Source organism: Carcharhinus amblyrhynchos, chromosome 7 (genome assembly GCF_965287045.1).
Source record: "Carcharhinus amblyrhynchos chromosome 7, sCarAmb.v2.hapA, whole genome shotgun sequence".
In the NCBI taxonomy this organism is placed as follows: Eukaryota; Metazoa; Chordata; class Chondrichthyes; order Carcharhiniformes; family Carcharhinidae; genus Carcharhinus; species Carcharhinus amblyrhynchos.
In genome coordinates, this window is record NC_137330.1 from 67,961,264 (window position 1) to 67,988,911 (window position 27,648).

Sequence of the window (27,648 nt, forward strand, 5' to 3'; positions counted from 1 at the left end):
CTGAATTTTTGTTTTCGGAGGCAAAGTTATCGATGAGCCTTTTACATAGTAGATTCCCCCATTTTCTGAATATTCACTCCTGTTCAGTAATGGATGTGCATATTGGGAAATTGTCTGTTGTGATCATTGCTTCCGCATACAAAAAAACACTTCAAGCCTTATTTTTATCAGGTCCCAATTATTATATAATGGGTGACATTTAGTAGATCTATTTGCTGCAGGTGTAAATCTCACAGGAGGGCCCTAATAGGATTCCTGCCAGCTAGATCTCGGTTTGAGATCTTCTCTACCAGCTGCCTGCGATGTAATCAGGTTCACGGCTAGAAAGGTATATAATATTGCTAATAAATAATTACAGTCATGTACACAATTTTCTTCATAGCTTTTGCCCACTTGAATGAATCATATTCACTGAGCTGAAATAGTCGACAGATTAAAAGATGTATATTTACAAAAAGATAAATTTTACAAGGCCCAATGCCACAAGTGAGAGTCCCTAGCACACCATCGTCATGCTTAGACTGTGCCACTTGCCTATGTGCCTCTAATGAATTATTTTAAACAATTGATGTATTATTCTATTTCAGTACAGTAAAATCATTGAATTTTAGTTCACAGGTGTTAAGACCCTTGCTCATTCTAAAAGCACGATTCACTTGCTCCCATTTGAAAACCAGGTAACATTTCTAAAAAGCCCTCACAGTGAGGGCTTTTTAGAAATGTTACCTGGTTTTCAAATGGGAGCAAGTGAATCGTGCTTTTAGAATGAGCAAGGGTCTTAATACCTGTGAACTAAAATTCAATGATTTTACTGTGAAATTTATGGAGTAAAATGCAAAAATGAACTGGGAAAGTTTGTCGAAAGTGTACACATAGAAATAGGACACTAACTTGGATAGTCCCCAAAATTGGGCATGTGAATCATGATGCATGGTTAAGCTAAGCTTGTTCTCTACCCCAGAGCATTCTGCATACTTAATAATTGAATATACTTAAGGCTTAGATAGACAAATCTTCAGACTCCCAGGGAATCATGAGGAGTAGGCTAGAAACTGAAGTTGATGCAGAAGATTAGCCATGATTACATTGAACAGCAAAGCAATTCTACTCTTTTTTTTAAACCAGCCTCTAACATCTATACCTTTTGTTATGCAAGACCATCTTGGTGCAGGCTCAGACTGCTTTCAACACAGCTGCAGAAATCAGTGTTCCCAAGTGGCTTGCAGAAACTTACTGGAGTTCAACAACTTGTCTTTCTACAGATTACTAGGATTGCTGAGGCAACTTCTCAGGGGAATGGCAGTGACTACATGGCTACAAGACTCCTGTTCTCTATTAGACAGATAGTAGTTGTGCTTGCCTCCTCTGCCGCACTATTAGTGCCCTTGCAGTTGCCTGGGAGTCAACAAATTATGCTTCTGCTGCCCATGCTGAGATGATGCAGTCCAAAGCCGGATTTTCTATTACATCCTTTCACCAGCCATGCTGCAGCCACTGAAGTAGCTGTGTGCAGGGAATAAATAAAATGAGTATTGCATGGGTTATTGGATGATTCATTCAATAAAAGTTGCTGTGGAATTATTATTTCCTGGTGGCTTTTTGTTCAGAATGGTCACTAACAGGGTGCTGTGGTGGTCAATTACAAAAGGATGGTGAAGTTTGGATCTACTTAACAACAGGAACCCGGGGCTTTATTCAAAGGAATTGGAGTTGAATGTTGCACTCACATCCAAAGTGTAGATGTACCAGTTGCCTCCACTGCTTCCTATCATTTTCATTGTTCTCATTCCTCCCTACTTCATCCTTCTTTGCGACTCATGCACAAGGACCCCGAGGTCCCTCGGGGTCCTTGTGCATGAGTCGCAAAAACCCAGCTTGCAGGTGCAGCATGTGGTCAGGAAGGCGAATGGGATGCTGGCCTTCATAGCGAGGGGGATTGAATATAAAAGTAGGGAGGTCTTGCTGCAGCTGTATAGGGCATTGGTGAGGCCGCAGCTGGAGTACTGTGTGCAGTTTTGGGCGCCGCACCTGCGCAAAGATATTTTGGCCTTGGAGGGAGTGCAGAGGAGGTTTACTAGGCTGATACCGGAGTTGAGGGGGTTGAGCTATGAGGAGAGGCTGAATAAACTAGGCTTGTACTCGTTAGAGTTTAGAAGAATGAGGGGAGATCTCATTGAGACGTATAAGATGATGAATGGGATGGATAGGATAGAGGTGGAGAGACTCTTCCCGCTCAAAAAAGACAGTAGGACTAGGGGGCACAGCCTCAAGATAAAGGGGGGGGGCGGTTTAGAACGGAGTTGAGGAGGAACTTCTTCACTCAAAGGGTGGTGAATCTCTGGAATTCTCTGCCCGTTGAAGTGGTGGAGGCTACCTCGCTAAATATTTTTAAGACGCGGGTTGATGGGTTTTTGATAAGAGAGGGGATTAAGGGTTATGGGGAGAGGGCGAGAAAGTGGAACTGAGCCACGACAGATCAGCCATGATCTTATTGAATGGCGGGGCAGGCTCGAAGGGCTAGATGGCCTACTCCTGCTCCTATTTCTTATGTTCTTATGAAGAGAAGGGCTGTGCCACCCTAATAGCCAGATTGTGGAGGATGCAGGAGACCACAACAAATCTGAACACCTGCTCCAGAAAGTACTAGAGTGTCCCTGCAAGTGGATTAAAATAGTAAAACTATTGCTTCAGCACCAAAATCCTATGCTGTATAATATTATTTTTGTCGGCATGGTTGTCATTGCAAGAAACCAAGTTGAAATTGAGTTGCGGATGAAAATCAAGATCCAAATGTAGAATGGATAGGCCTTGTCATCCACCCTCTGGTTTGATGTGTTGGCTGAAAGGTTAATAATAGTGGACTGGTAGAGGATGAATACATCATGATTGCTGCCAGGATTGCAGGCATTCACCGGCATGATCGCACAGAGCACCTTCACACACTATTTCAGTAATGAGTGAATGGAACCTTAACTGTTTCAGTACATCTCACCATTGAGATGTGAAATGAACAAAACCATGTTTAGAGTCAGCGGTACTCTGCCCCATGGGGTAACTCATTTTCCTTCATGCATCTCCTCCTGTTGCCCTCTGTTCAAACTTGAAATCCCTGTTCTTATCATACAAAGCTTCTGTCACCTGTCTGATATGTACAGCAAAAGAAGGTAAATTGGGAGACATTAACTATGTTGCCTATTTGAGTCTGGAAGGATGCCAACATGAAGAAATTCTGGGCCATATTCTCATTCATGGACACAATCAATGATGTTCTCTCTATGCTGTGAAATAGCAGGTCTGATTCCAAAAGATGGTAGAGTTTTGTGACCACCTCAATGGTAAATTGCAAGAACTGAACACACTGCTTATGCTTAAATTTATTTATTGGTGTCACAAGTAGGCTTACATTAACACTGCAATGAAGTCGATGTAAAAATCTCCTAGACGCTTGGGTACACTGAGGGAGAAGTTAGCATAGCTAATGCACCCACCTAACACGTCTTTCAAAAACCCACTCCTGGCTTAAGTAGTGCAAGAATAGAATCTCCTCCACCTTCAGTATAAATATGGCTGATCTTCTGCTCAATTCTACTTTCCTGCCTAGTCTCCATTGGGTGGCACAGTTGTTAGCATTAATGCCTCACAGTGCCAAGGACTCGAGTTCAATTCCAGCCTTGGATGACTGCCTGTGTGGAGTTTGCACGTTCTCCCCAGGTCTGCGTGGGTTTCCTCCAGGTGTTTCATTTTCCTTCCACAGTCCAAGAATATGCAGATTAGGAGGCTCCTTAGTGTCCCAAGATGTGTAGGTTAGGAGGATTAGTGGGCTAAACATGTGGAGTTATGGGAATGAGGCTTGGGTGGGATATCAGAAAGTTAGTGCAGCCTTGATGGGCAGAAAGATCCCCTACAGTGCAGGAGGACAATCAGCCCTTTATCCTGAAACTTTGCCCTAATGTTCTAGATTCCTCAGCCAGGAGAACCAGCTACTTACGTCTCCTCTGTCAAGCCCCTTCAGAATTGTGTTTGTTTCAATAAGACAAACTCTCATTCTTCTAAACTCCAGAGTGTAGGCACTGCTTACTTAGCCATTGATCACAGGACTACCTTCTCATTCCAGGTATCAATCTAACGAACTTTTGCTGTACTGCCTCCAAAGCAGGTACATTTTTTCTCAGGTATAGAGACCAAAACTTCACACAGTACTCCAGGTACAGTCTCACCAAAGGTGTATGTAATTGTGACAAAACCTCATTATTTTTAAACTTCAGTATTCTTTCAGTAAAGGACTGCATGCCATTTGCCTTTCTTACTGCTTGCTTTACTTCCATTCTAACTTTCTTTTCCTTGTCAGATACATCCAAGTTTCTCTCAACATCAACATTTACAAGTTTCATGCCTTTTAAAGAAGTATTGGCTGGACCTTTCGGCTGTTCACACCCTGCCATCGCTGCCAGAGAGGACAGAGAATTCGGCTCTCAGCCAAATCTCCATTCGCTGCAGTAAGATGGGGGAATCCCAGAGAATTCCAGCCACTGTCTTTTTGTTACCTGTAAACAAGCTCATACCTTCCTAAATAATACTCCATCTGCTACCTTGTTGACCGCTGACTTAAGATGTCTGTATCCCTTTACAGCTTCTTTGTGTCCTGCTCACAACTTACATTCTCACCTACCTTTTTATCGTTAGCCTGGGAGGTTAGTAAATCACTTATAGTACCGAGTGCAGGTCTACTTTTGATGCTTCAGCTGTTGATTCAAGTGATGCCATTTTTCCCTCCAGGTGGACTCCATTTCAGCCAAAGGCCAGGAGGAAAATTTCCTGCCTCTTGGTCATACCATCATTGACCACCTGAGAGAGCAGTTAGAAAATCTGGGGTTCAATAATGGCTTCCACTTGCCACACTAGGCTGCTTCAGGCACCTCTCATTTATCACCCAGCCTCCTTCATTGCCAATCAATTCACTTAAATTTGCAAATTGCCTCACATCTATGATATGAAGGCAACACATGCTCAGGACCCAGAATAATAATGGAACCTGGGATCCCAATGCAGAATTGAAAATATGGTCGATATTGGATACTTAATTATCTGTGCTGGCGAGGTTACCTAGCAGTAATTGATACTTATCACATCGGCAAAATATTACACAAGACTGAAATAGACAAGACTTAGCTTTGTGGCTTATTTAGCTCACATTGACCAGCAGGACCAGAAGGTCCCACTGATGGGAATTTAAACTTGCATCTGTCCCTCACCTGAAGTTGTGCAATTTGTACATGAATAATGGCATTACCCTCATTGTTAATTTAACAGCAATTTCTAGCCCATTGTATCATTTTAGACAGATCACATGATGTATAAGACACAGGTCAGTTTTTCTTCCAAAGAAAATAATGATGTGTCAGATACAGAACACGGTAGATAAATCATGAAATTTTACAATTTTGCTTTTCGAAAATTATCCTTTATTGTGTATTTCCAAGCAAGTAAGTTGCATTGCAAATCTGAAGATAAACTGGATAAAAAATGCATAAGCATCCCATTCATATGCTGAGGCGTAAGTGCACTATTATTCAACAGCACAATAGTTTTTTAATCAGAGAATGGAGTTGCAATGGCAAAATATGAGGTTAAGGTCAGATGGCAGAATTTTGTGGCACTAATGGTAATTGAACAGCCATAAACCAAACATGGGAGCAGAAAAGTAACTATACTTCATCATTTACCTTGGATTCAGCAGACTTTCTGTTTAGAGAATATGCTGTTTCGGCACTTTATGGTGAAACAAAGTACCTTTTCAGTAATTTAATCCTGAATAATATTGATTTTGGCAGATGATAACCAGTAAAGTATGATTGAAGTTGGATACCTTGTATTATACTTTTATATTCAATAACAGAGGTGTTGGTATTCGTGTTGTACTCGAGGTGGAATAAAAATGTAAGCATTTACTTGATGCAGACATTTGTTAAAGTTGTATCAAAGTATTTTCTCATTGAAATACTCTTTTAATCCATAAAAATCCTTACAGGTCACCATCCATCTACAGCATTTAGATAACTCCAGGCTAATCCCATTCCTTTGACTGTTAATTTAAATTTTGTTTTGCTTTTCTAAATTAAAGTTGAGGCTGTAAATATGAATGTAACTAAACTGTAAATATCTTAAAAATCCAATTTCCAACTGCATTGAATTGTTCATTGTGTGCAATGTGTATAAAGCATTACTAAGTGTGATTTGTTGAATTTTAAATACATGTAGTCTGTAAACTATGACTATATCTCTTGAATTTCCACACTAATTATGTTGTGATTATTTAATGGCATAGATTGGCATTATTCGCCTATGTTCCCACTTTACCGATTATGTATCTGAAGTTTATATTCTGCCCTGTAAATGGTATTGCTGTCACTCCCTCTTCAGTAACTTAATATATAGATAACCATGGAGAAAGTGCAAATTATTTTGCTGCATTTATAAAAATGTCAACATTGCTTGGAAATTTCTATTAGTTGCTATGGAAGTTCAAAAACCAGCAAAAGCAATGGCAGTCCCTTGTAAGTAAAATGATCTGTGGTTTTTTTAAAATTATTATTAATCAAAAGCTTCAAATTTTCTCTGACTCAATACTTGAGGCTCACTTAACTTAGTGACATATTTGTGTTTTAGAGAATATTTGAGATGCAAAAAAAATGAAAGGAAGTCATTTATCGTAGTGGAGTGCATTAAAGTTCCTCTCCACTTTTAATTAATTATAAAAAAAACTAATACACAAAATTCAGGTGCATAACTCTTTTTCTGGACAGTTTAACTAAGTGGTTCAAAATCGAGTCCATGATGCTGTGAATTTCTCTTGGTAGTACATACAGTAGACAGATCATGACATCAATCAGCTGTACCACAGATGTGATGCCAGTGTTGCCAATTTGGATGTCAAACTCCATCTAATGTCTTCTTTTAATTATGTTTAACAATAGGAAGGACCACTTAAGAAAATGCTATTTAAAGGGGTTAGGTCCTGATTGGTTTCTAAAAGCTGATTCTGTTAGTGTTTGGTGTCTTAAAAAGTTCTTTAAGGTAGCTAAAATCTACAATGAGTGGTGTATCAGGTGTTGTTTTGTGCATTGTAGTAGGTATATTTCCATTGGAATATCCCATAACTGAGAAAACTGGGAACACACAGAGCAAGGCAGACTGCCAGAAAAGAGAATAAGAGTGAGGAAGGGCTCTCAACAGGGGGCCATATCCAGCCATGATGTCCAAAGAGCTAATTTCTGCATAAACCTCAGCAAGGAATAATGTATTAGACATCTGTACTTCAGTAAGGATGTCCTCAACTGAAATCTGCTGCAATCACAATGGCAACATCGGAATAAGACGAGGAATTCATTGCCAGTAGTTGTGAATGTGACTATGGCCATGAACTTTTATGTCCTTTCAGGCAAAAGTTGGACATATTTGTTACAGGGGCTATCGTTTAACAATATGGCTCATGATGTCAGTGCACAATTCTCACACACTTGCCCAGTATGAATAAACCCAAAAGCCATGCTGCCACCTGAAATATGATAGTGCAAACCATTGGTATGCTGAAAAATGCCCCTCTACCTGTACCTTTCTGGATGTGTGCTCCAGTACTTGGCAGTGTTGCTGTCAAGATTCATAGTTGTCTGCTGTGTGCTGCACAGGCTTGTCATTATGAGGGCACAGCTCTTGCCACCAGCTATACTTGAGCAACTGAAGAGCAGGAGGTGGAAGCAAGGAGACAGCCTTGACAGCCCATTTCTGGCAGAGCTGTCTGTGAACACCTTTTCTACCTAACAAACTGCAATTCTCCATTCAACAAGTTTATAACACAAGTTGGTCATGAAAAAGTATTTTGTTAACAGAGTGTTAAAGTCAGGAATTTGGTGCAGAAGCAAATAAATGAAGTTTTCTTTTAATTCACTCATGGGATGACGCATCATTAACTAGGCCAGCATTTATTGCCCAAGCCTAACTATTCTTAAGAAAGGCTGCTGAGCTGCCTTCTTCAAGCACTGCAGTCCATGTGGTGTAGGTAGACCACAATGTTGTTGGGAAGGGAGTTCCATAATTTTGGCCCAGTGACAGTGAAGAAACAGCAAAATATTACCAAGTCAGGAAGATATGTGGCTTGGAGATGAACTTTCAAGTGGTGGTGTTCCCATGTGCCTGCTGCTTTGTCCTTCTAGTTGTTGGCGGTTGTGGGTTTAGAAGATGCTGTCTAAGGAGTATTGTTGAGTTGTTGCAGCGCGTCTTTTAGATCATGCACATTACTGCCACTATGCATCTGTCGTGGTGGGAGTGAAAGTTTGTGAATGGGGTGCCAATCAAGTGGGTTGCTTTCACCTGGATGGAGTCAGGTTTATTGAACGTTGTTGGAGCTGCACTCATCCAATTATGTGGAGAGTATTCCATCACACTGCTGGCAGGTGCCTTGTAGATGGTGGACAGGGTTCCTGGAGCCAGGACATCAGTTATTTGCCATAGAGTTCCTGTTTGCTAAACTGCCCTTGGGTCACAGTATATGTTCAGTTTCTGGTCATCGATAGTCCCCAGGATGTTGTTAGTGGTGGATTCAGCGATGGTTATGTGATTTAATGTCAGTTACCAAGAGAAAGAAAATAATCAATTCATTAAAATATTTTAAGTAATCAAATAAATAAATACAGTTAAACTATCATGGCAGGGCAGATGGTGTGCTGTAATTGCTGTAATTGAGTTTGCAATCCTAGTCCTTGTGCTGGTTTTAAAACTCAGTGGTTTTCTCCCCAGCAGTAAGGTAGGATGGGGACTACATTTGTAGTTTCTTCAGTCTTCAGTTATCACTTTTGAACTTATTTACAGAATCTTGTAGATAGCTATAGCATATTTCTTCATAAATTACCAGTATATAGTGATATTTAAAGCAACGATGTAATGTACTGTGCCCCTGTATTAGATAGCAGTGGTGATGAGAAAAAGGTGTGTTTGAAGTTATTCTCCATATTTTCAGAAGCCTTTGCAATTGGCGCTTTTATACTTTCAGAGAAAATATGTTGTTTTAATCCTGACTGTCTGCTCCAGTATTCTGTCAGAATAATTTTCAATTACTTTCATGTTTGATTCTATAGGAGGAAGCAGTCCATGGATTTCATGTTAGCAGTTACCTTGAATTTATGGAAAATCTGGAACGATCCTACAGAACTACTATACTGACAGAAATGGAGAACATTAAATCATAAATGGTGAAAACAACTTAAAAATTAAAAATTTACTTACTACCTATTAGTTCCACCATCTTTATTTCCTATTTGTGTTATGGTTTCATCATGACAACTGAATTGTTTCAAAATATCTTATTTGAACAATGTAAAGTAAATGTGTTACAGATTTGCTCATCATATGCTTTTTAAATCTACTACTGAATTTTCTAGAATGAAGGCAGAATGAGCAACATGAGTAAGAAATGATCTCTGCCCACCAAGGCACTGTCTGTCTTGGTGAGTAATCATTGGGAAATCACTTGGACATGGGGTGGATGACATCCTCTGTAGGAACATGCTTGCTGCATGGGTTTGGATAATTAATTATATGTGCAATAAATACAACTTCTTACTGAATGAAAAGCGCGTTATCGGAAATTCTGCAAAGATTTGAATAAATCTACCATAATCTTTCAATTTTTCTGCGGCAAATTAAATAAAATATATTTTTGGGAGGATTATCTGAATTTTTTCTGCTTGAAGCTGACCAAAATCATTTTCTCTGTAGTGTATTATTGGGAGAGCAGATATGTTGGACACAGTGTGACTCAATTTTCACAGCCCTCATGATGGTTCTCCACAGTTGTCTCAGGGGTTTCCATGAACCTTCCCTGAAATTATGGAGGCATTTGTTAATTGATCTAAGCTTGCGAGACTGTGGCTGATGTGACTTTGGTGAATCTCTTTACTTATAAATGGGCTGGAAATTTTACTTGTGTAAAATAATATATATGGAGTTGTTGAATTAAGAATTAAAAGTGTACAGGAGTTCTTTTTTGAGTTGAGGGGTTGTGGGGAGTCACAATCTCTCCCAAATGAACTTCCTCCAAGTAATGTAATTTAAATTGTTGGAGAACATTCCTCAGTAATCACTATTCCAACCACATTAAAGGGAGCGAGTTTCTTCTGCATTATTGCTCTGTTTTGTGAATATTTGTTTAAATATATTGGCCAGAATTCTCCCAAACAAATTCTATGTGTTGAATTTGTATGAAAAAATTGAGTAATTCATGCTGTTTTTTACAGTGGGAGTGCAGAAAAGAATCTCCCACACTCTGTGAACTGCAGAGCTATTGTTAAAACTATGGGCGGAAGCCTATCCCCACTGGAGATGCTGAAGTCAGCGCGCTGGTTGGGCCATTGCGCATGCACAGATCTGTCAGTGCCGTGAGTAGAGCATGCACACTGGCCGTGTACAGACAGCCCCCCGATGTCTCCAGCCTTCAGAGCACGACTCTTGTTCTCTGCCCCCCATGATTCGAATGCTGTGTGCCCCTCCCCCCTGCAGTGCCAACCCCTCCCAAGCAGGCTGCCCCCCAGTTCACCCCAATCATTGCCCTCTCTACTTTCCCCACTGATCCCGGCTGCAGAGTGAAAGCAGGACCCCCCCCTCCCCACCCTCATGATCACCCCCTAGGCTCCTCCCAATCAGGCCCCCCATATGCTCCACCCCCTTTGCGCTGCCCCATGCCCGGGTATTTGTACTTTGCCCCTTGGGTAATGCCAGAGGGCACAAGTTGGCACTGAGAGGGTGCCAATGACCAGGGTGAACCCCTAAGCCCCCCACCCCAGTGCCCAACCCTCTGGTTACCAGATTACCAGCCCTTCAATCCAGGAGGGTGGGTTTGGCTGCTCGTTCCCTTAAAGTGGGGAGCTACTGTAAATCCTGCTGGAATGTAATACCTCCAAGTCCCCGTGCAGAAATCTGCTGGAAATCTAGCATTAGGAGATGCAATTGGGGTGGGAACACATGGACAAATCCTGCATATCACCTGCCGTGAGATTCTCCTGGTCCGTTGCAGTAATTTTTTAGTGCCGCAGGATGGGAGAATCACAACCATTAATATTAATACTTCGATCAAATGTTTTTGTTGCATAAATTTATTACTTCATAAAGTTGTCATTTTCAGATAATTGAGCTGTAAATTGTCAGTACTGAAAGTTTGTTGGATATTCTGAAATTGAGTCAATTTAGTTGTATTAGCATTTCATAATTATGTTCTATCGAAAACGCTGCAAGGCTTACAAATAACAGCAACAAAAACAAATTTATTGTTAACTCCATACAAGCATAAATCAAACAACTGGAAATCATAAATTTCCATAGTATTTAAACAAACATATTTTAAGTAAATATGAATCAGAAATAACAGCAATATCAAGCAGATACATTTATAAGAGATTGCCTTTGGGATTTAAACATGCAAAAACTGGGAAATTCAGTGATGACCATTGGCAGCCAATCCTTGGTAAAATCTCCTTCATTAATATTTTCTTTTTATAAATCTGTGCTTTTGTTTTTTTTATCCTCCTGCACAACAGCCTATATCCTCAATCCTGAATAGGAGCCTTGTAATGCCCTAACTATGTTAGGAATTGTGGGCTTTACCTAAAAGAAAAGAATATGGTTTGTATTGTGTAGATTCAAGCTAACATAGGTTTCATTAAAAAATGTTCTCTGCACTTCATAGAATGCAAACTGAAAGTAAAACAGCAGCCCTGTGGCAACACCCTAATGATGTCACCATCAAATATTGTGATCAGCTCTTAAAATAACCTGCAACCATCTTAAATATATAACATCTTCTCCCATTTTTGCTTATGTGGTCCTGACAACAGATTACTATGATGTTATACATAGGATCAATAATCTATACTCAGTACAATGCACCGTTAATCGTATGCAGTCAATAAGAAAGTTGATCAGATGGCTGTCTATTGTTTTGTTGTTTACAACATTCTGAAATGTGGCTGTCCTTGACCTTAGAAGACCCAATTGGAATTTCAGCAGAAATTTCACTTGGAACTAATTGTGCATTATTCTCACCAAATATAATACAATCATCAGCATAGATAAATGTTGAGGTGATGCACTTTGGTCAGAAAAACAGAAAGATCAACCAAGCTTTAGAAAATTAGAAGCCAAATGAAGTAGAAAAACCAAGAAATCCTATGAGACAGGTGAACAAATCATTAAAAGTAATATTGCAGGTCGACAAAACTGTTAAGAATGCTAAAAGAAAACAGATTGATATCTAGAGGTATTGAATTCAAAAGATGAACTTGTATGGATTCCTGGTCAGGCTGCACTTTTGTGTACTGTGCATAGTTCTGGTCTTCTTCCTGTAATAAGGACATGGAAGAACTAGAGCAAGACAAAAAAAAGAGATTTGCAACCAACATTGCAGTTAATGGGAAAGTTGCTCAAATTGATGCTTTGCTTCTTTTGAAAAGACACCTTAGAGGATACCTGATCAAAGTCTTTTGAATTATAGTAGAAGTGGAGAGAATTCTTCTGCTTGTCAGGGAATCCAAAACTAGAGGGTCATAAATACAAAATAGCTTCTAATAAATCCAATAGTAAAGTAAGGAAAAATGTCTTTATGCAGAGACTGGTTAAAATGTGGAGTTCACTACCTCAGGAAGTGATTGGGATAAATAGCTTTAACACTTTCAAAGAGAACCCAGTCAAGTACATAAGAGAAAGGGAAAAGGAAAATGCCTAAAGGCAGCGATGAGGTAGATGGAACTGGAGGAGATTCATGTGGAGCATAAATATCAGCAGACACTAGTTGTTCCAAATGCCTTGTAATATAATACAATAGCAATGGGCTTCAGTTGCTGCTGTAAAATGTGCCCTCTGAAAGCATGGTAAGCATTTTAAGGTATTCAGGGTAATTTGAGTGGGAGAACATCCTTATGAAATAGGTGTTTTTCTGTCACTCACATTAAAAATTCATGGTGGATATTAATTTGGCTGATTAGCTGCAATCTGTTCTAGATTTGAAGACAGATCATCAGCTTAGTAGCAAAAACTTTGTTTTGGACTCTGATCGTCTCTTGCACATTTATTGTTTGATGCAACTGCAGTGTCAAATAAATTATTTTTTCTCTGCTGCAGATCCTACAGAAGCATTCTTACATGATGGATTAGCATACCAAGGAATTTGCATATATTGTATTTCACTGAGGCAGTGTCTTATATTACTGTATTACTTTTATCCAAGGAATACTTGCTTTTTAACTGTTACTAATAGCCCTCAAATTCCTCCAACTGGATCAATAACTTGCCACATCCACCAAACAGTAAGCTTGTGATGACATACTTATGTTGGGGAATATATTATTGGACTTGATGTTATGAGATTTAATGGGGTCAGATGCAGTTGCAGCAGGAGCAAAGTGATTGCAGTCACATGCTAAAGTATGGAAATCTCTGCTTAATTGTCAATGATTTGTACTTTGTAATTATGTCCGTATGAGTCACATAAAAGCAGCACTGTTATCTGTTCATTATTAATGCTAATTAATGCAGCTTTTAGCATGAATTGACGAACAATTGCCCAATGTATTCATATAACATTCCTCAGTTAATTTAAGGTAGAACTGAGAAAGTTCATATTGTAATTAAAATTGTAAAGGAATGTGATGCAAATGCATTAAACATTTGTCCACCAGAACCAACATTAATTTTCAGATTTATATTTTTAGAACAGATTTTAAAGTATATTCATTAAATAAAGATAATTACTAATTCCTGCAATCATTTATGCTGCAACATAACTGCATATTAAATGCATAAACCCTTTTAAATAAGGTTGATGATTGCAGAGCAGTTAACCACATGGCAGTATGAATTTGTAGATTAAGGGTCTTGAGACTGAATGCAGTAGCACCCACACAATCATATAAGAGAGCACATGACCTGCAAGGAGAGCAGTGTGGTGTTGGAGAGCGTTGCGTGCAGCAGAGTTGGAGACAGCTCTTAGTTTGTACCCTGTATGTTTGTAAGTGGCACTAGTAGTTAATAAAGACTTACTGTTAACCTACTAATGACTGTGGAGACTTCATCAAACCTATTGAGATTAAACCAACACCGCACAACATGGTGGCAGCTCCTGGAAAAAGCCCAAATCTCCTGAAAATACAAAGACAAACCAAAATGCTGGAAGATTGAGGAAAAATTCAAGGCGCATTCTGACCTGAAAAGAAGCTCCAAAAGCAGAAGCAGAGGAGGAAAATTGCCAGGAAAAAAACACCAAGACTTAGAAGGTAAAGACATAAATTCGAAAGAGTTAATTCAGGAGCAGTTAACGTATATTTCCATGAGGGGGAAGTATAGAGCAAGCCAAGAGTTCCCTGACGAGCAAAAGAGATAGCGAATAAATTGAAAAATAAGGTGTTCATCACAGATGTCAGGTTGATAATCAACTGAGAACTAGGCTGAGTATAGAAAGTTCAAAGGGGAAGTGAAAAAGGAACTAAGACAAAAAGAGTAAGAGATGAGACTAACAGCTGACATAAAAGGGAATCCAAACATTTTCGATAAGCACATGTAGATAAATGAAAGAGGATCTATGATGGAGAGGGTATGGCTGAGATGCATCACTTCTGTCTAACAGGATATAAATTGCTACCGAATTCATGGTGAAAGAGCTGAGATTATGGATTGGCTGAAAATTGATAAAGAGGTATTATTAAAAAGACAGGCTGTACTTAATGTTAAGTCTTCATGACCAGATGGGGTGCAACCAAGGATACTGAGAGAAGTAAGGGAGGAAACTACAGAGGCGTTTGTCCTAATCTTACAATCCTTAGATACAGGGTTGGTATCAGAGAACTGGAAAATTGCAAATGATACACCTTTGTTTAAAGAAGTGTAAGGATAAACCCAGCAACTACTGACCAATTAATGTAACCTCCATGGTAAGGCATAGAAACTATAATCCAGGACAAAGTTAACAGTCACCTGACAAATTTGGATTAATTAAGGAAAGCCAGAACAGATTTGTTCAAGACAAACCGAGGATAACTAGTTTGAGTTTTTGATGAGGAAACATCTGTCTCCATATGCAGCAAGATCTGGCAATATTTGCGCTTGGACAGATAAAAGACAAGTATCATTCATGCCACACAAGTTGCCGGGCAGTGGCCATCTCCAACAAGAGAATCAAACCATCTCTGTTTGAAATTCAATGGCACTACCATCACTGAAGTCCCATTAGCAACGTCCTGGGCATTACCATTGACCAGAAATTGAAGAAGACCAACCATATAAATACTATGGCTACAATTTTAAGTCGCTTAGAGGCTGTGAATTCTGCAGACTCATCACCTGACTTCCCAAAGCTTGTCAACTATCTACAAGGCACGTCAGGAATATGACGGAATAATCTCCACTTGTCTGGATGAGTATAGCTGTAACAACTTTTAAGAAGTTCATTACCATCCTGAACAAAGCAGAACTCTGAGGAAGGGTGATCCAGATTAGCAACATTGGCTCAATTCTCTCTCCATAGGTGCTGTCAGACCTGCCAAGATTTTCCTGCATTTTCTGTTTCTATCTTGAAAAGATACCTGGATCTGCACCTTAAACTACAGGACTCTGGGCCAGATGCAGAAAAATGGGATTTAAAAGGCACCTGAGTGTCCTCAGGCTGGCATGGACAAAATGGGCCTAATGGCTTCCTTCTGTGCCATAGCATTGCTTTGGTTCTATGGCTATGGGAACAGAGTTGGAGAGTGAGACTTGCTGCTATGCTTTTGCAGAGAACTCGTGTGGAAATCGCAGAACTGTAACTATTCCAAAAGAATTGGCATCAAAAATAAGCTCATAAGTCCAATTCTTTTCTCAGCCACAATGGCATCAAATACTCAGTAGTGTGTGTCTTCCATTTTACTGTTATTGTGTCATTGGTAAATCTATTTTCAGGAATTAGGGATATTTACAAGTCAGGGAAAATTTACTAGTGCTATTGTGGAGGTTTTAAACTAACTTTGGGATTGGGGTTTGGGAACCGGGAGATGATAAATAATAAAAGCAAAATACCTTGTATCTTACAGATAGCATTAAAATAAGGAACAGTAAATTAATAGATGGAGTCATACATAAGGAAGTAATAAAGTCTAAATCAGGTTTACTGTGCATATATGTAAAATGCACTGAGTAGTAAATAAAATTGATAAGTTACTGGTGCACATTGCTAATAGGAAATACAACAGATTGTAACAGGGGCCTGGCTCAAAGAAGGGCATGACTGAATGTAAAATATTCCTGGATTCGAAGTGTTCATCTAAAATAGGAAAGTAAGAAAAAGAGGATACTCAGGATATCAATGTATGCTCTCAATCTGTCCTGCCCCCTTTAATTACATGTGCACGTATTTATATTTATTATAAGGGTCAAAGAGTATCCTGGAATCACAGAACTTTACAGAAGGGGGGCATTTGGCCCATCGAGTTTGCACTGGCTCGCTGAAAGAGCATTCTACCTAACCCCACTCCTCTGCCTTATTCCCGGAACATTATTTATTTTCAGATATCAATCCAATATCTCAACCGAACTTATCTCAACCACCCTTTCAGGAAGTTCATTCCAGATCCAATCCCCCTCTGGGTGAAAAATAATTTTTTCACATCACTTCTGGTCCTTTTGCCAATTATTTTGAATTTGTGCCCTCCAGTTGTTGATGTACACTTGTGAGTGAACAGTTTCTCACTATTTACTTTGGCTGTATCCCTCAAAACCTTGGATACCTCTCCTCTCAGCCTTCTTTTCTCCAAGAAAAACAGACCCAATCTCTCCAATACATCCTCATTGCTACAGCTGTTTATCCCTGGAATCATTCTTGTGTACCTCCTCTGTACTCTGTCCAATACCTTCACATTTCTTCCTCAAGTATGGCACTTGAGGAAGAATTGGATGTGGTACTCCAGATGAGATCTTACTAGTGTTTTACATGACTTCCTTACTCATATACTTAACACCCCTATTAATAAAGCCTAAGATACCATATGATTTATTAACTGTTAATTCAACGTGCCCTACTACCTTCAATATCCTTTGAGTACAAGAGTAAGGAGGTTATGTTGAATTTGTATAAGACACTTATTCAGCCTCAGCTGGAGTACTATGTTCAGTTCTGGGTGCTGCACTTTAGGAAGGATGTAGAGGCATTGGAGAAAGTGCAGAAAAGATTTACAACTTCAGTTACAAGAAAGATTGGAGAAGATGAGACTATTTTCTTTAGAGAAAAAAGAAGCAATGAGGAGAGTTGTAGAGGTATTTAAAATCATGAGCATGGAGTAGATAGGGAGAAACCGTCTTTCATGAATGGATCAGGAATGAAAAGGAACAGAATTAAATTAATTCATAAAAGATGCAAAGGAATATGAGAAGAGATGTTTTCATGCAACAAGAGATTAAGGTCAGGAATGCACTGCCTAAGTGTGGTGGAGGCAGGTTCATCTGAAGAGTTTAAAAGGGAATGAGCAGGGAGATGGTGGTGAATGACACTGAGTGAATTGCTCATTGTAAGACATGATGGGCCGAATGGCCTCCTTCCATGCAATAAAAATTCTGTAATTCTGTGATTATATACCTCAAATGAAAATCAATCTCCATAGTAGTCAAGAGGGGATTTATTTCTGCATCTTGTCACAGCATAATGTCCTTGAAAGGAGTTCAATAAGAAAAAAAAACTGCTTTCCAAAACACAATTAATTACTTTGCATTTAATTTCAGAAATCATAACAACCTTAAATGTTTAAACATCCCTGAATTGTCCCTGGCAACATGGGACTTTAGGGTTGCAGAGGTGTATTTTGTACTTAGTGATTATTGATGTATTATGTAGTTTCCTCATTTGCAGCATATCAGTGTGCCTGCCCCAATTTTGAATGGTGTATTATGTTCCTACCTGTAAATGTACCACAAAAGTGGGAACAGTAAACAATTCTGGAACTGTGTGAAATCCAAACAGAAAGTTAAAAACCTTATTGACCCACTATTTAATCCAGTAACACAGAGACTCACTGATAATCCCGAACAATGTGCTCAGATATCTATTAATTTTTATTCAACAGTTTGCACTGTTGAAGATTTAGATCAAGTCTTGGTTGCCTCACAGTGTATAACCGACTGTTGGAGACCAAAAACTTCACTTCTAATGGTCTTCAACAAAAGCTATTCAGATGTAATAATTTTGCCTCTATAGGACTAGATAAGATATCTTATTATGTTCTGAAAAGAGGGAGAGTTTTTAATTGCATCTGCTATGCTCTTTAAACACTGTTTGGAAGGTAGAGAAACACCTAAAAAAAAGAAAAACTGCTTTTATTGTACCTATTTTTAAAAAGGGAGAGCTGAGAATTATTGACTAGTTAGTTTGACTTGCCATATTAGAAAATTAATGGAATCTTTGTTGCAGAGACCATCCTGACATTTTGGAAGGAGGGTGGCCTTTTTGGCAACAACCAGTTGGGCATCATCCCTAGGGTTCGTATGTCTCACAGTTACTTAAATTTTTAGAAGATGTGACTGCAATAGTTGATAGAGGCCAATGGTGTGATGCAATTTATTTAGATTTTTCGAAGGCCTTTAATTCTGTGCCACAAATGTGATTATTGAATAAGTTATTGGCATTGGGGATTAAAGGCAAACATTACCAGTGGATTAAATCATTTATGTTGAACCATTTGAAAGTGACCACTGTTAATGGTCAATTATCAAATCCAACATATATGATGCGATGGCATGGTGATTAACATTGTTGCCTGACAGTGCCAAGGAACCCGGGTTTGATTCCAGTCTTGGGTGACAGTGTGGCGTCTGCACATTGTATGGATTTCCTCTGGGTTCTCCAGTTTCCTCCCACAATCCAAAGATATGCATGTTGTGTGGACTGGCCATGCTAAATTGCGACTTAATGTCCCAAGATGTGTAGGTTAGGGGGATTAGTGGGCTTATGGGGATAGTACGGGAGATGGGCCTGGACAAGATGCTCTTTCAAAATTTAATTTGATTTGATTTATTGTCACATGTATTAACATACAATGAAAAGTATTGTTTCTTGAGTGTTATATGGACAAAAACATACCATTCATAGAGAAGGAAACGGGAGAGTGCAGAATGCAGTGTTACTGTCATAACTAGGGTGTAAAAAAAGATCAACTTAATGCAAGGTAAGTCCATTTAAAAGTCTGACAGCAGCAAGGGAGAAGCTGCTCTTGAGTCGGCTGGTACGTGACCTCAGACTTTTGTATCTTTTTCCCGAAGGAAGAAGGTAAAAGAATGTCCGGGGTGCATGGAGTCCTTAATTATGCTGGCTGTTTTGCCGAGGCAGCAGGAAATGTAGACAGAGTCAATGGCTGGGAGGCTGGTTTGCATGATGGATTGGGGCTACATTCATGACCTTTTGTAACCCCTTGCAGTCTTGAGTAGAGCAGGAGCCATACCAAGCTGTGATTCAACCAGAAAGAATGCTGTCTATGGTGCATCTGTAAAAGTTGGTGAGAGTCGTAGTTGACATGCCAAATTTTCTTAGTCTACTGAGAAAGTGAGGTGTTGGTGGGATTTCTTAACTATAATGTTGGCATGGGGGCGGAACCATGACAAGTTGTTGGTGATCTGGACACCTAAAGACCTGAAGCTCTCGACACTTTCTATTTTGTCTTCTTTGATGTAAACAGGGGCATGTTCTCCTTTACGCTTCCTGAAGTTAATGACAATCTCCTTTGTTTTGTTGACATTGAGGGAGAGATTATTGTTGCTGCACCACTTCACCAGATTCTCTATCTCATTCCTGTACTCTGTCTTGTCATTTTTGAGATCTGACCCACTATGGTGGTGTCGTCGTCAGCAAACTTGAAAATCAGATTGGAGGGGAATTTGGCCAAACAATCATAGGTGTATAAGGGATACAGCAGGGGGCTGAGAACACAGCTTGTAGGGCACTGGTGTTGAGGATGATCGTAGCCATGGTGTTGTTGCCTATCCTTACTAATTGTGGTCTGTGAGTTAGGAAGTTCAGTATCCAATCACAGAGAGAGGTGCCAAGGCCCAGGCCATGGAGTTTGAAGATGAGTTTCGTGGGAATGATGGTATTGAAGGCTGAGCTGTAGTCAATAAATAGGAGTCTGACATAAGTATCCTTGTTATCTCGGTGTTCCAAGATTGAGTGCAGGGCCAGGGAGATGACATCTGTGTGGACCTGTTGCTGAAGTAGGCAAACTGTAGTGGATCCAGATAGTCCAGGTGGCTGGAATTTATTTGTGCCATGACTAACCTTTCGAAGCTTTTCATAATGCTGGATGTCAGAGCCACTGGCCAATAGTCATTAAAGCACGCTGCTTGGTTTTTCTTCGGTACCAGGATGATGGTCGTCTTCTTGAAGTAGATAGAGACCTCAGGTTGTAAAGAGAGGTTGAAGATGTCTGTGAATACCCCCACCACCTGATCCGAGTTGGTACAGACTTGATAGATTGAATGGTCTCCTTCTGTATTTTGGAGATTCTATGATGATTTTTGGAGTCCCTCAAGGAATGCCTTTGGGCCCCTTTTATTTGTGAATTATATTAATGACATTGATTATGGGGAGAGAGGGGAGAGGTATAATTTGGATGCTAGAGGGAGGTTTTTCACGCAGAGGGTCGGGGGGGGGGTGTATGGAATGCACTGCCAAGTAAGGTAGTGGAGGCAGGCACGCTGGACTTGTTTAAGGTTTACTTAGACACATGAGCAAAACAGGGATGGAGGGTTATAGGAGACTGTTTTAAATAAGGATCAGAGCCTCGGGTCGTTCCTGGAAATCAACTGTTACATGTGTTGATGTTTTTCTTTTTTACTCCGCAGGTGCGTCGGTCCACCTTGTTGTCTAACGAGGGGCATGCACATGGTGGGTCATGCGTGGGCTGCTCTTGGATGTTTCAAGAGTAGCCTAGTACTTCGCGTCGTTTGTGTATGCTTAAAATTGGACCGGCAGATGGGCACCACAACAGCTCAGTGACTATCACTGTTAGCTGTGCAGATACATGGATTTGGGCCAGTGTCTGTGGGAGTTTGCGCATTCTCCCTGTGGTTGCGTGGGTTTCCTCCCACACCCCAAAGATGTGCTCTTAGGCTGATTGGTGTAACTAATTGTCCCTAAATTATTCTCCCCTTAATCTGGTTTCCAATGGGGGTACCATAAGCATAGACATGGGTCAAGGGTGGAGGAGGAAAAACACATTGTTAAGATGGTGGCGCGGGTTCGTTGGGCCGAAGGGCCTGTTTCCTGTGCTGTATTGTTCTTTGATGGTCAGATTCAGCATTGTACAGTTTTGAAATATGCAAATGACATTATAATTCAGTTGGAAGTTAAAAGTAATCCAGGTCTCTCAAATGCACTTCTCGAGAGTGAATGCTCAATATAATGCAGTTGTCCAAGGAGTGGCATCTTACCTTTAATGTGGCGAAGTATTCAGTTCTACATTTAGCCACAATAATTCTTATTCACAGTCCAACATTGATGGTCAGCCTTTAACTATTCAAAAGGATTTGGATGTGACTTGTTACAAGTAATCTGAAGTTTACAAATCATGTGGCTCAAGCAGCTCAGTGAGCAGAAAAAGTGCTGAGTGTATCCATTTGAATTGCGATCTCAGCTTTTATCTTAAACTCTATAAGCAGCTGGCATGACCACATCTGGAGTATGCATGCACAGTTTGGAATCCACACTTTCAGAGAAATATACAGTTTATAGAGAGAGTGCAAAGACGTGTTACCGGGGAAATGGAAGGCATGAGAGGAATACTGTACAAGGAACGTTTAAGAGTTCTTGGATTATAATCTTTTAAGAGAAGACTGATTTTTGATTTAGTAGAAGATTATAAGTTGCTAGAGGGCCTTACTACCTCTAAGGCGAAAATGTCATTACTGGCAATTATTTTTGCATGGTCATCAGTACAAACTACAGAAATTTGTTTCACAGTCTTGATATTTGCAACATGTTTTTCTCATGAAGTTGTAGATACTTGGATTGCTTTGCCTGATTTTGTTGTGAATACTGAAAATGTAGCAACTTTTAGAAGACTTGTCAGAAATAATGTGATTTCTATGTATGAATTGTTTGATGTTGCTGCTGTTCTTGTCTTTAACACTGTGCCTATGTGCTTTCCACTGTATGGCAAAAAAGATAAATAGAAAATTTCACAGGTAGATGAAAGGAGTCACAGGATTATTGAACTTACATTTCAATGTTGAAATTAGAGAATTGTTATGTGAAATTAATGGAAAATTTTAGGCTACATTATTCAAATATACTTATCCTGGTGTGCAGCTCTATTGATGTTGTTCCCTTACCCCATAAATTTTTCAAAGTGGCTGTCTAACAAGGAGCACGCTTAAAACTGTTTAGCATCCTATTCAATTAGATTAGCTTAATCATCCTGTCTTTGCCTGCTGGTTGTTAACAGATGTGTACATCCAGCAGAGGTTACTGCTAGTTATCAGGAAAGGGACACTATCCTTTCTCACACTATGATGTGAATCTATCATGTGCACCCACTGAGATCAGTTGGAAAGCCCCTCTGTCCATAAATTAGCTAGAATGGTCTAACTGAGCATAAACCATTATCAATCCTATGACATCCTGGTTTTAAGGCTAACCACGTTGCAATTTTCTGTCATTGAAATTTAATGCCTTACTTCTAACTTAGCCTGAGTACACTATTTACCAGTCATGTATTACTTGATTTGGAGGGAATATTTATTATAATTACATTTTACAAGTTGTCATATCAAAATGTCTCAAAGAACTACATGATAAATTATTTTTGCGATATGACAAATATGTTGACCATTCTGTGCCAGCAAGACAAAGGACAGTGAGGTGAATTAATCTTTTGTTAAGTTGTAAGAATGTTGGCCAAACCACAAGAGAACATTATGCCTCTCTTTGAATAGAGATGTGAAGATTTCTAATGGCCCCCCCCCTCCCCCCCCCTCAATGAATCACTAAATAAAGATCCTGTTTTGCTGTCAATGATTCATCCAAAGCAGACCTCGTTTGACAGAACAGCATTACCTCATTACTGCAATAGTGAGCCTGGATTATGAATTGATTTGCAATATGGAAAAAAAAGTTTAAAAATCTATGTGCTTCAAATAATAAAATCCACCACTGCAAGCTTATTTAACTAACTAGACCTTCACTGAAATATAAAAAGATACCATTAAGCAGGTGAAGTACAAAAGCAAAGAGGCCATGCTCAAGTTGTATACAACTTTGGTGAGGCGACAGCTAGAGTACTTTGTGCAATTCTGGTCACCACATTATAGGAAGGATGTGATTGTACTGGAAGGGCTGCATAGGAGACTCACCAAGATGCTGCCTGGAATGAAACATTTAAGTTATGAAGAGAGGTTGGAGAGACTTGGGTTGGAGCAGTGAAGACCTGATCGATGTGTACAAGATTATGAGAGACACGGACAGGGTGAATAGGGAGCAGTTGTTCCTCTTAGTTGAAGAGTCAGTTAGATAAGGACACAAGTTCAAGGTGAGGGGCAGGAGGTTTATGGGGAAGGGAGGAAAAACTATTTTACCCAGAGGTGGTAACAGTCTGGAATGCATTGCCTGGGAGGGTGGTGGAGGTGAATTGCCTCACATCCTTTAAAAAGTAGCTAGATAAGCACTAGGCACATCATAACATTCCAGGTTATGGACTCAGGTCTGGTAAGTGGGACTAGGTAGGCGGTCGGGTGTTTCTCGCATGTTGGTGCAGACTTGAAGGACAAAAGGGCCTTTTTTGAACTGTGTGATTCTATGATTTTATATGGGTGGTAGGGTTATCGTGCATTGAATAGTGGGTCAGGTTCGTGAATAGCATTTTGAAGGTGCATTCACTGAGCCTGTTCACTCATAAAACCTCTGTTTTCTCTGGGGCCTCTGCTTCGACTGAATGAGCTTTCCCTTTCTCCTGTCCTCTCCCAATGCCCCTCGAAACAGCTTCCACAGATCATGGCTATAGGCCTCCCAGTTGTCAGTGTCTGCCAACTTCATAACTAACTTGTTCTCGTAGTGAATGTGTGGACACACAGTGAGTCATGGCCCATTGGTCAAATCACTTTACAGAGGGTATTTTAGTTTACAGCTGTTATCCATCCAATGAATGTGGTTGAGGCAGTGCAGACATTGTTGGCGTAGCAATGAATATATACTGATGGAATTAGCATGCTCCAGAATCTAAACTGGTGATCTTGTGCTGCCAAAAGATGACAAAGATCCATCTGAGACAATGAAGTAGGTAACTGTTCATCCTTTTCTCCCACATAGCGCACGTTGTCCACACCGCACTACTGTAGAGGAATGCACTGAGGATGTAGGCTTGGTAGACTTGCAGTTTGGTGTTCTCAGTTCAGTTTGCAGTTGTTCCTCACTCTTTTACTCAGTTCGGACAAAGCAGCCGCAACCTTTGCAATGTGTGTTGGTTTCACCATCAATTAACAGATTGCTGGTGATTCTGGAGCCTAGATTTGTGAAACTATCAATAATATTGAGCCTCGTGTTGTCAATGCATATAGGTGGTGGTATGGCAATATCTTAGACCATGACATTTGTCTTCCTGATGCTGATGGTCAAACCAAACTCTTTATGGTTGTGCGAGAGACTGTCCACTTACCAATGTTCCTCAATATGGAAGTTGGTGTGGCAGCATTGACATAGAGCAATTCTCCGATGAGGACTTGGTGCACCTTTGTCGTGGATCTCAGATGGGATGGATAGCTTTCTGTCAGCCCTGGTATATAAGCAAGTAAGTAAATAAATGACCTGAAACCTATGACAGCAGCAAAGAGAAGAATAAGTTAATAAGTATGAGTGCCAAAACACAATCCTGTTTACCGCTACCACAGATCTCAAAGAGTTGCAATTATGTTCCTGCCGTGTCATGGAAAGTGGAGATCACAACAGGCAACTTCAGCTGGCAGTCAATTTCCTCCAGCACCTTCAGTAGATTTGCTCTGCTCACATGTTTGATTGCCTCAGTGAGATCAGTGAAGCCAATATATAGCAGTTTCCTTTGTCCACGGCATATCTCTTGCTGTTGCCAGACTGAGAAGGGCATATCAATTGTGGATTTTCTAATTGTGAAACCACACTGGGATCTGGAATAAATGCATTCAGCCAAGACATATAGTTTGACGAGGGCAAATACTTTTCTCCTGATTCTCAGCAGGGAGATGCCTTGATCATTGTTGTAATTACTGTAGTCGCCCTTGTTCTTTACAGGGTCACAATTTGTGCATCAGGTATGTCCTGTGAAATTGTCTTCTCCCTCCAGCAAGGACAGAAAAGTTCATGCTGACGCAGCAGCAGTTCTGATTATCTGTCCTTGGTGAGTTCAGGCCGTATAGCAGCAGCACCTGGAGTTTTGTCAATGGCAAGTAGGTAATAACTTTGCTAAGCTCCTCTGTGTGTTCAATATCCATCTCTTGCATGGCACACAAGTGTCTAGAGTTCCTTAGTCACTTACGTTCTCTCCTGTGTACAACTCAAGATCATGCTCTATCCATTTCTTCAACTGTCATTGGCATGACCTCCCTTGCCTTTGTCTTCAATGGACCTGGTGTTTCTTTGCTGGAGCTGTTGCCTTTTTGATCCCATCATTCATGTCTCTCGTCAGAAGATATCTGGGTGTTTCTGGCAAAGTTGCAACCAGTAATCATTGTTGCACTACATAGCAATATGTTAGATGTTACTTTGAGCAGCTGTTAGTGCATTCAGAGTTTTCTTGTTTGGATTTCCCTTGTAGTGAATGAAAGCCAATTGTCATTGGCTTCAATGACAGTTTCTAATTCAGTGATGTTAATCTTAACAGTCAGCATTTTTCTCCTCTTGCTTATCATGTGCTGACAATGTGGTATTATAAATAGTGTTCCATTTTGCTTGTGCAGTCAGTGCAGGCATTGACAGAGAGTGTCTGATCAGTTGATTTGAAGAACCAGTTATTTTTATCTGGGTAGGTGGTATGGCTGACCCTGATATGAGGATGGCATTCTGCTTTTAATGTAAAAACATCAAGGGTTACATTCTATCCCTGGTGCACAACAGGGAGTGACCAGCATCAGTGATCTGGTCGCTGCAGGTATTGAGAATGCTGGGGAGAGAACTGCATCTAGTTAGATGCAGTTGATGCCAATTTTTTGATCTTGGATGTCTCCAGGACACCTTGTGGCATGATTTGTTCTGAAAGGATATGTTTGTTACACAAAGCTCATGTTAGCAGCAAATCCCAACTAGTCCCTGACAATTCTCAACATCGTGGAGTCAGAGTTGGTGCGATATATCTAACTTGATTGGCATAGAGAACAATTTTTCCCCAATCATGATGTTGCAGGCAAGAAGGCCAGGATTCGTGGTCCATGTCCACCCTTGCCCTGAAATTCCCCAGTAGTTAGAGATGTTCTGACTTAGGAATTCTGCTGATAGCAGTGTCAAGCTCCTTATAGGATTTCATCTCTGTAGTGGAGCACTGCGTGGCGCACAGGTAGTCAGGATAATTGGTCCTGTTTGAATTAAGAAGTTGATGGAGAGAACATGTGCTGAACCATGTGTGAAAAGTTCTTTCATTGAGAGTAACAAATTCCTGACAGCAAAGCCTGCACCCTGCTCACATGTTCCTCAGTATGAAGTCTCACAACACCAGGTTAAAGTCCAACAGGTTTATTTGGTAGCAAAAGCCAGTGCTGCTCCTTCGTCAAGTAAGTGGGAGTTCTGTTCACAAACAGGGCATATAAAGACACAAACTCAATTTACAAAATAATGGTTGGAATGTGAGTCTTTGTAGGTAATCAAGTCTTAAAGATACAGGCAATGTGAGTGGAGAGAGCGTCCTCATGTTTGCAGATCTTGGCTATCAGTCTCTGCTCAGCGACTCAATGTTGTCATGTGTCGTGAAGGCCTCCTTAGAGAATGCTTACCTGAAGATCAGAGGCCAAATGCCCGCACACATGAGGACAGCCTCAACCAGGATCTTGGCTTCATGTCACACTATCTGTAACCACCATGACTTGCCTGGGCTTGCAAAAATCTCACTAACTGTCTCATCTGGAGATAATACTCTTTAACCTGTGCTTAACACTCTCGCCACTCACATTGTCTATATCTTTAAGACTTGACTATCTGTAAAGACGTGCATGCCAACCATTATTTTGTAAATTGAGTTTGTGTCTTTATATGCCCTGTTTGTGAACAGAACTCCCACTTACCTGACAAAGGAGCAGCGCTCTGAAAGCTTGTGGCTTTTGCTACCAAATAAACCTGTTGGACTTTAACCTGTTGTTGTGAGACTTCTTACTGTGTTTACCCCAGTCCAACAGCGGCGTCTCCGCATCACACGTTCCTCTGCCAAAGGAACAGGTAATGTTTTTCTTTGTTATCCGCTCTCAGCAAGCCATGTCCCTTGTAGGAAGTTATGTCAATGTTCAGCATATCAGGTGCAGTATTATTCACAGCCATCACGCATTATTGACCAGCTCCAATTCATCTGTTAATCCATGCAAAGGTTCTTGATGTTCCAGCTTGTGAATTAAGGAGTTGGCAACTTCTTTTTGTTTATTTTGTCTGTC

The 27,648-nt window shown here is 40.2% G+C and overlaps 1 protein-coding gene across 10 annotated transcripts in view; it reads left to right on the plus strand.

The window, feature by feature from the left end:
* Nucleotides 1-27,648, plus strand: part of tbc1d32 (TBC1 domain family, member 32) — a 292,534-nt gene that overhangs the window by 248,954 nt on the left and 15,932 nt on the right. For 2 of the 10 annotated variants that reach the window (XM_080192534.1, XM_080192538.1), the window contains 2 exons: nt 4,349-4,496; nt 9,132-10,606. In XM_080192534.1, the coding sequence (XP_080048660.1) occupies nt 4,349-4,496; nt 9,132-9,160 (177 nt within the window). In that variant the 3' untranslated portion in view covers nt 9,161-10,606. Of the gene's footprint in view, nt 1-4,348; nt 4,497-9,131; nt 10,607-13,164; nt 13,728-27,648 lie in introns of those variants that run through there. The other 8 variants (XM_080192533.1, XM_080192539.1, XR_013887018.1 and 5 more) reach the window with 7 other exon arrangements.